Below are 9,492 nucleotides of genomic sequence, written 5' to 3' on the forward strand. Positions count from 1 at the left end.
TGTGGGTTGGCTAACTGATTAAACATCTGATTCAAGCTAAGTACAGAACAGGCTTTTGATGGGCGGATTTAATTTGGTGTAAAAACCAGGATGCCGTCCCCCTCCCTTACTGAATATTCCCGAGATAGCGGTTGGTCTGGTGCAATTAAGCAGTGGGGATGACTCCCACCCACCAACGTTTTAGAAAGTCCAGAGTGCTCCAGTTTGTACTGAAGTGGCTCCTTTGAGTGTTTCCCCCTCTCCTTCCCCCCTCCTCTTTTCTTTTCTTTTTTCTGTTTTTTTTTTTTTCTTCCCCCCCGCTGATTTACCAGCATTTCTAAGCATTTGCATTAGGAGTGAGCTCACTGTGTGTGTGTGTGCGTACGCATGTGAGGGCGTGCGGGGGCCCGTGGGCGTCTGTCTTGGTGTGACACATCGAATTTCTCCTCATCTCCCCCCCTGAGTCCTGCCAGGGGAAGCATGCTAATGATGACCTTGCTGAGTAAATAGTTGTGGAATGAATAAGTTTTTCCTGCAATCTGAAAGGCGGAAGGTGCGATTACTCATCCATCTACCCAACTGTCTCCAGCACCTTTCAATTGCTTCTCGCGTCGAGTCTGGGGGTGTGCGCGAGGGGGTGGGAAGCGAGGGGAGGCTGCCAAGATCTGGGTTGCCACAGACACCGGCCTCGCTCTTCCTCCAATGAACGCTGCGCTGCGAGTGCGAGAGGAGGCAGGGCACACCCACGTGTTGAGCTGCGCGGGGTATAAGTAGATGGAAGAGCCTGGACTAGTGGCAGTTCAGACAGGGGAGAGAAGCAGCTCTTCGCATCTCTAGTGAAAACGTTTTTGACTCGCCAAGTTTACCAGAGGAGAAATCACCGGGATTTTTTGCAGCAGCTTCCAGCTTCTGTGTGCATCGCTGTGTGTTTTCCTTCAGCGGGGACTCTCTGCCGTTCGAGATTCTCAGCTCCGGATGAGCAGGTAGCGGGCACGTGTGCGGGGCTGGACATCTTAGCCAACTCCTCTCCTTGTTCCCGGAGGATCCTGGCTCTCTCTGGGACACCCTGAGCACGTGAGACCGGCGTTTCCAGCTGGGCACCGGGAGAAATTTGCCTACATCTCTCTCTGGGATCCGCGGGGACCAAACAGCTTGCTCTGTGGTGATATCTGATTTGGTTGTGTTTGTGTTGAAAAGTCCTTTCAGGGGGGTTTAGAAGTCTCTGTGTGTCTTTTGGGAAGTGTTGTGGTGGGGTTTGTGAGAGCTTTGCCAGGGCTTACAACCCAGTTCTTTCTGTGTTTGACACTCGCACGGTCAGAGCCATGCAGCTGGATAATGTCACCAATGCGGGCATCCACTCCATCCAGGGGCACCGTGGAGTTGCCAACAAGCCCAATGTGATCCTGCAGATAGGCAAATGCAGGGCAGAAATGTTGGAGCATGTCAGGAGGACCCACCGGCACCTCCTATCTGAGGTCTCCAAGCAGGTAGAGCGCGAGCTGAAAGGCTTGCAGAAATCAGTGGGGAAGTTAGAGAATAATTTAGAGGACCATGTCCCAACTGATAACCAAAGATGGAAGAAGTCCATCAAGGCCTGCCTGGCCAGGTGCCAGGAAACCATTGCCCATCTGGAGAGGTGGGTCAAAAGAGAGATGAATGTTTGGAAGGAGGTTTTTTTCCGTCTGGAGAAGTGGGCGGACCGTCTGGAGTCCATGGGAGGCAAATATTGTCCTGGGGACCATGGGAAGCAGACTGTGTCCGTTGGGGTGGGAGGCCCAGAGATAAGGCCAAGTGAGGGGGAGATTTATGACTATGCCCTTGATATGAGCCAAATGTATGCACTGACCCCTTCTCCTGGGGAGGTGCCCAGCATCCCCCAGGCCCACGATTCCTACCAGTGGGTCTCTGTGTCGGAGGATGCTCCAGCCTCCCCAGTGGAGACCCAGGTCTTTGAGGATCCCCGGGAGTTCTTGAGCCACTTGGAGGAATACTTAAAGCAGGTGGGTGGAACAGAGGAGTACTGGCTGTCTCAGATCCAAAACCACATGAACGGCCCAGCTAAAAAGTGGTGGGAATACAAGCAGGACTCTGTCAAGAACTGGGTTGAGTTCAAGAAGGAGTTCCTGCAGTACAGTGAGGGGACTCTGACTAGGGATGCTATCAAAAGGGAACTGGATTTGCCCCAGAAGGAGGGAGAGCCCCTGGACCAGTTCCTTTGGCGCAAGAGAGACTTGTACCAGACCCTCTATGTTGATGCAGATGAGGAGGAAATTATCCAGTATGTAGTAGGCACCCTTCAGCCCAAACTGAAGCGCTTCTTGAGTTACCCCTTGCCCAAGACCTTAGAGCAGTTGATCCAAAGAGGGAAGGAAGTCCAAGGCACCATGGACCATTCTGAGGAGCCCAGCCCACAGAGGACCCCTGAGATTCAGTCAGGAGATTCTGTGGAGAGTGTGCCTCCCTCAACCACTGCCAGTCCTGTGCCAAGCAACGGGACTCAACCTGAGCCCCCTAGCCCACCAGCCACTGTCATATGAGCTAGTCCAAGGGAGGCAACAGTCTGGGTTACATGAAAGGGAGAAGGGGGCGTATTTAGGAAGCTTCTCCTTGGAGAGAGGTTCTGGCTGAGAAGAGACATGAGGTGTGCTCAGTCCAACAGCCCATAGCAGAGGAATTAACTTTGCTTGTGGGGGGAGGGAGGCAATGGGGGAGAGGCACCTTAGGATGTGGTTGCCCACCTCACCTGAGCCATGCAATACGGTGGTGCTGGAGACACTGCTTGCACTACTGTGGGGAAGGGACATTTTTATGAGATCCCTGACAAGAAACTAGAGACAATTCCCAACTTCAGAGGCAGCCACTTAGCACTGGTGGCTTTCAAGGACTTCATATAAGTGCAGAAATTGGCTGAGGGTTCCTACCCACCTGGATCTCTCCTTCTCCTCTCCTCCCTCTTCCGAAAAAGTGTCCCTGTCCTGAGAAGACATCTTTGTTTTGATCCTTGCCCATTTCTGATTTACCACTGGACTTCTGTTCACTTGGCAATCTCCCATTCTTACTTGTTCCAAAGGATTAAATAATTTTTAGAATTTTTTTTAGAAGTAATCCAATGACTTCAGGAACTGAAAACTTTAAGACTCTGGATTATTTTTAGTGTTTTTCATTTCACTGCACCTAATACCTGCTTTAATGTTTTTCCTCTCAAGAGGCTTTTACTGGTTTACTTCTTGTCTTAGTTTCTGCTCACTCCAATGAAGGCCACTGCAGTGCAGAGGCAAATTTCACCCTTTCTCTGCACATTATACTGTGCATTCTGCAGGAAACAGAATTTCAAAATAAATTCTGAGCTCATTTATTGAAGGGGCAGTCTGCTTCCTTTCAGAGAAGAGAGAGTGTCAAGGTGCAGAGCTATTTTGAGAGGGTGGGGGGAGATAAGGGAAATAAATCTTTATACTTTGAATGAAACAAACAAACACACCCTAAATACAGAGCAAAATATCCCCAGAGCAGCAAATTGAGTCCATGCTGATGTGTGGAGACAACAGGAGCTTTTGCCATGTAAAAGTGAAAAGAAGTGAAGAGAGGAGCTGTGTGTCCCAGCAGCTTCAGCCTGTGCATCACAACAAAGAGTTTCTACTCACACAGACTCAAAATGCTCTCTGAAAGCCTGGCACCCCTGTTCTGGAGCACCTGAGGACAGAGCGTTGTCTATTCACAAAGAACTTTCTACAGTATCCCCTTGCCATGGATGGAGATGGACTTGGACTCTGACATTTTCCACGTTGATACAATAATGTTCAGCGTTCACCTTGCTTTTGCTAACACCTGATGATAGGACTTTGAGATGAAACTGCGATAAAACATATTCAGGAAGTTTGGCTCATCTGCATTCACCACCAGACCAAATAAGCAACACCTCCACAGGAGATGCAGCAGGGATGCAGCAACAGCAGTGCACCTGAGATGCTCCTGGCACTACTACAGCCATGACATGTGGTACCGGTGGCTTGGAAGGCCTTTGGCATGCCTCCTTCCAAGAGGCTGAAGGTAAGGCAACTGTCTGATATTCTCTCTGCACTCCTCAGACCTAAATTAGCCATAGCTTGTCCAGTAGGAACGTTACAATGGGATTAAAAAAAAAAAATCTGAAATGGGCCATGAAGCATTGTAAGTGACAGATTAGGATTGGGAGAAAGGGGAAGGGAGAGCCAATCAAAGGGAAATAAAGTACAGCAAGAGGAAAAAGTTTCCAAACAGTAATTCATATGGGGAGGAAATGGGAAGCTTCTTCATTAGCCCAGCCCAAGGACCTGCCCTGTGAAGCCCTGGGCTTGAGTCCCCAGCTGTGATAATACATCGTAATGGTATTACAGGTTCATACAAAGCCCAAAAGAAATGCATGTCTGCTCTGCACCCTTGCTAGAAGTGAGTCGGTCTCAGGAACTGGGGGGGGGGTCTCCTCTCACTTGTTCAGAGTGAATTAGTTTGGCAGTGGCTGTGTCTGCAGACAGAAGGGAGCATTTCTCACTAATGACCTGGGATGAGTGGTGGGGGAGTGGGTGTCATTGCTGAGGATGAGCTGGCCGTGCATTACAAGCATTATCTTCTCTTGCTTACAGTGACTCACTCAGATCCTCCTCTGAGAAGGAATCACTTCACAGTGCTCAGGAATTGGAAGGAAAGCCAAAGAGAAAAAGCTTCAAAACCATGGATTCAGCCTCAGACCTGCTCTCAGGATCCCCAGCCACCAAATGCCAGATCTACTGTCTGAAGGAAAGTCTGGCACAGGTAATTACCTCTCATCTTACCCTTGTGGGCCTTTTTTAGCCTTCCCAGTGCCCTGACATGAGATCTTGAATAGCCCAGGTGCAAATATCTGTGCTGGTCTTGACACTTCAGCCCCGATGGTTGCAAGAGACTGGAACCACCAGATAGGTGGGATTTCAGCTTCTTGATGTAGGAACCCCAGCCCCAATGATTAATGCTCCAGGGACAGTGCCTTTCTTTCTGCTGGACCGTTGGCAAGTGCTTAGACACCAATATCTAGTGGGACCTCCAGGCTGCAACCACCTAGTGGGCACAGCTGAATTTATCCCCATCTCCTGAGAAATCCCCCGTACTCTCCACTTTAGATATCTAACCAGAGCTGCTGCATTTTTTTTACTTTTACAGACATCCCTGCTGCTGTTGCTGAGTTTTCTCCTCTGTGTCCAAGAGCTCTGCTTTCCCAGGGGAGAAGCAAGTGCTGCAGGGAGACAGAGGGCAAGTCAAGCACCAAAGAGCCTACCATGCAGTGCAATGCCATGTTCAAGGTGCTGAGAGCCAGAATGAAAGGGGGAAACAACTTCCAACAGGATGAAGAAAAGTCTGAGCTGGTCCAGGTAGTCCAAGCACAGAAGAAAATGTTGAGAATGAAAAGCGAAACCAAGAGACAGAACAGAAGAACCAAGTCTGGGCTTTGGGGACAGCAAGGATGCTGGGCTTGTACTGACTGTCTGTTGAGATGATATCATACCTCTGCAGTTTTGGGCCTCTGGGACTCACCTAAAGAAGTCTTCACTAGATTATCAGTTAAAAAAAACCTTTCCTGATTAACTTTGCCAAATGACTGACCCTACCTAGGCTATGAACCCTCCATGCCGTTAATGCTGTAACTCACTTTTCCTGAGTTGAGGGTAGCTTCATTTCATGCGGGTACCAGTTTTCAAACCTCAAAGGGCTCTGGAGGTTCGGAGAAGCATCCTGCGGTGCAGATGCTTGTCTGAACTGCTCGAGCCTGCACAACTGGACCAGCTGTCTTGCCAGAAGGGAGACTCTTGTGAGACAGCAGACGCTTCCTAGATCTGCATGGACCAGAGCTACTGCAAGAACCGGGGTTCTTGTGCTGGCTTTGGTGTGACTGCTTCCATCCAGACCCAGGGAGCACAAAAGGTGTGCGAAAGACAAGAGCTTGAGTGAGCTGAGCAAGACAGTTTTGGTTCATATCTCAACTGAAGAGTTCTGGTTGTTTCCTCTCTCTTCCAGAGCCAACTGTCCCGGGTATGCGAGTGTGCGTGTCAGTGTGGGTGTGTGTGTGTTGAGCAATCAAATCCACCTAACCAAATTCTGTGGTGTTTTGTTGCATTTGAACTAAGCCAATGGGACCTAACATGCATTCCAACAATGCTCAGCAAAAATGTCCAGGACTGGAAAAATATGTAAAACCATGTAAAGGTAGACTTCATAGGCATCATTCCAAGGTCAAAATGATGTTTGATTTTGAGGTGCTCAATTTCCACAGTCCCTTTCAAGGGACCTGACTGCCTCAACAGGCATTTTATTTTTCCATAGACTTTCCTGCCTTTTTATTAATTAACCAGTCTGTGCTACTTTATCATTTGGTCCTGAGGTTTATACATTTTCAGCTGACTTTTTGGAGTGTGCCGAACTGAATCTCCTGGACTGATTTTATTTCAATTATTGCTCCTACAGATTGGAGCTTTACTTGTAGCACCCTGGTTTATATTACCAGCCTCTCCAGGAAGGACTGGTAATTTATCTTCCTGGGGCAGAGTCACGTGAAGAAGTGTGTATGTGTTGTGTATGTGAAACTTCAGAAAATTTCAACTACTGGATTTTTTTTTCCTTAGGTAATTTTACATTTGACTCTGAAAAAACTACTTTAGAGTTTTTATTTTTACTAGAGATATTATTAATTCAAACAACCTTGTACAAAAGGCTAACACATTGAATCACTACAGGTTATAGGGGTTGAAGCCAAAAGGTCTTTGTAAGCCGACATCACTTGCCCTAGATCTGACTGTATCAGGCAGTTTATTCCTCATGTGTCATGTTGGAGTTACAAGATCATACCAAGCCACTAGAACCTGTCAATATAACAGTGCTACACTTTATTTGCTATTGTAGCAAAGCCTTTTGTAGATTTATACAATAAAACTTTGAAATATCTGCTTCAATTGTTTTGTGACTTGCTTTCTGGTCTTTCTTACTCGATTCGTGGGAGACTCAAGCATACATTGCACTCTGAAGATTTGGTCTTGTACACCATTTGGGCTTACTTGACTCATGAAATCGCCTGTCTCAGCAAAAGCGGAAGATTGACATAAAAATGAAATGTACTGGGCCTTTGGAGAAGAGGGGTTGGATATAGAAAATATGGAGGTGTTTTAAGGGGGTTGTTTAGCATGTGAGATGATTGAGCCAAATGTAGTCCATGAGGCTGGGAGAAACAGTCCCTTGTGAGACTGTGGATTGTGCAGGACTTTTGCTGGGTACAGCTAAGAGAAAGGCTACTGAAACAGAGGGCAATCACATTCCCACCCAAGGTTGAGAGGTAATATATATGGAAGAGCTCAAGCAACTCAAGGCAAGGTAAAGAAATCATTAAGCCTGAATCAGCTCTGCTTGATATCCAAAGAGATTTCAGCAATCAGAAGAGCCAGCACTCAAGCAGCACAGAGACCCAGGAGCTACTATCAGGCTGGTGCTTTGCTACCTGATGCATTCCTCTACAGCACAGTTATTCCACATTCCTTGGGTTCGTTACCTATAAAAAACCTCTGGGCCATTGGGGCTGGAGGAAGGGAACATAACAGGGGCTGTAGCTCTGAGTGTTTTAAATTGAAATGTGTATTTTTGCAATAAGCTGGGCTCAAAATTCTGGCCCAAAAACCTTCAGTCCATGGGGATAGAGGACTCTGTTCTGCCTCTGCAAATCCCATCTCTTCTGAAAATGTTTTGTGCTCGGGTGGATTTAGCCCCCATTCCCTGCTCTGTCGCTGGTGTCTCTCCAAGGAGGAGGATGTTAGGAATAACAGTCCAGGGTGTGATACAACTGGTAATGTGCACTTGGGTAAGTCAGTTGGAGAAACAAACAGACTCATTCCTTTCACAGCAGGTGCTAAATGTGCATTGTCAAATGAACGTCCCAGATATGCCTTTTGAGCTCAGGTTGGAAAGGCAGAACATGGTCTGTTGGCCAAAGATACCTAAAGGACAGCTGCTGACCCTTGTGTCTTCAGTTCTTTACAGCTCATTCAACCACAAACTCGTATCAAGAGTGAGAAAGAAACTTTGAAGATGCAATGTGGGTCCACAGCTGAACTCTTCCTTTGTACCCTTAACCACTGTCATTAGTAAACAGGTGGAAAACAAGAACTGAGGGGACAGACCAGCAACAGAAATGCAGCCAGTGGGACAATGCAAGAGAAACTGAGCAGGAGAGCAGGGTTAGACATTGTGTGGTCTATGGACATGAACAAAGGCCTGGGTCTCCTGCAAGAACCAACCTGATGCCTTGTAGAGCAAAAAGCAAGAGCTGCTCAGCTGGAGGTGCTGAGCTCTTCCAGCAGAGGGGGGCAGAACTCCATTGTACACTGTGGGAATTAAAATTTAAAAAATGCTATAAAGAGAAAATACTGTCCTCATCATCATCCATCCCCACATGGCCCACTACCACAGCTTCAGCGGTACGAGATCAGTGGTTGTTTAGGTGGAGGAGGTCTGAGGGCAAGGGGGAGACAGGGTGATGAGGGGTCAATGTGGAGAGGTGACAAAGACTGATGGCCAACTCATAGTAGAGGAAGACGGATGGGTTGGGGATGCCCTGCTGAGGAAGATGGGAAAGGTGGATGAGACAGAGAAATGCCTGACTGTGCTGGATAAGCTCGTAAGATTTCCAATTTTCGTCCAGAGCCTTCTGGATTTGAATCTAATAATTGTTATTTACTTTCTTTGTGACACTTCTGGATGAAAATCCCTAGAGAGTCATTAGACCTACACCTTCATTTAATGAAGAAATGCCTTATTACTGCTCCTGGCTCTATCAGCCGGGAGTCATCTGGGATAGATATAGCCCAGCAACAGATCAACTGCCTCAAACTAGTTGAAACCCCCTCCAAAATCAAAGTTTGAACCATCTTTGTGTTTGCTGGGGCATGATCCAAAATGCAGAGATATTCACAAGCATCCTTCCACTGGTGGAGAAGGCATGTGGGGTCAAGCACTTACAGAACTAAGAAAAAAAATTAATTCACACTTACTTGATAATATTTTTTTCTTGTCTTGTTATTGTGGCTGTACTGATGAGCTCCTTAATTTGCTTATTCAGGACAGCTTAAAGAAAGTACTAAGATGGACCTTCTCAGAGTATTGCATTCATATATGAAATATTTGTTCTCTTTCTTTTTTTTTTTCTTCTCTCTCCTTTTTTAATCAAAGTGGTTGCACGGGTCAGTCATGTAAATCATTTTTATTGACTTTTCAGGCAGGCGTGTGTTTGTGCACAGCCTAACTCTTCCCCTGGAGCCACTTTTTCCAGCAGAGCAATGTGTAATTAAGGAGGCTGTGAAACTTTCATTATTGACACAATCGTCTATAACAGCTCCACTTACCACGTCAATATGATGCTCTGGTGAGGTTTGGGTGCTCACTCTGATCATGGAGCAGGATGTTATCTTAGACCTGTTCCCACAGACACTAATTTGTGCTAAGCACGAATTGCAGGCAGGTGAT

General features: G+C 47.1%; 1 protein-coding gene across 1 annotated transcript; it reads left to right on the forward strand.

The window, feature by feature from the left end:
- Positions 1 to 1,202: 1,202 nt before the first annotated feature.
- On the forward strand, positions 1,203 to 2,516 carry ARC (activity regulated cytoskeleton associated protein; the record flags this gene model as incomplete). The annotated part of the gene is made up of 1 exon (XM_082014561.1): positions 1,203 to 2,516. Exon 1 carries the CDS (start codon positions 1,302 to 1,304, stop codon positions 2,514 to 2,516), a length of 1,215 nt encoding a protein of 404 aa, XP_081870687.1. The 5' UTR covers positions 1,203 to 1,301.
- Between the last annotated feature and the right edge of the window lie 6,976 nt (positions 2,517 to 9,492).

The sequence above is a fragment of the Phaethon aethereus genome, assembly GCF_964289735.1.
Source record: "Phaethon aethereus genome assembly, chromosome: 2".
NCBI classification, from domain to species: domain Eukaryota; kingdom Metazoa; phylum Chordata; class Aves; order Phaethontiformes; family Phaethontidae; genus Phaethon; species Phaethon aethereus.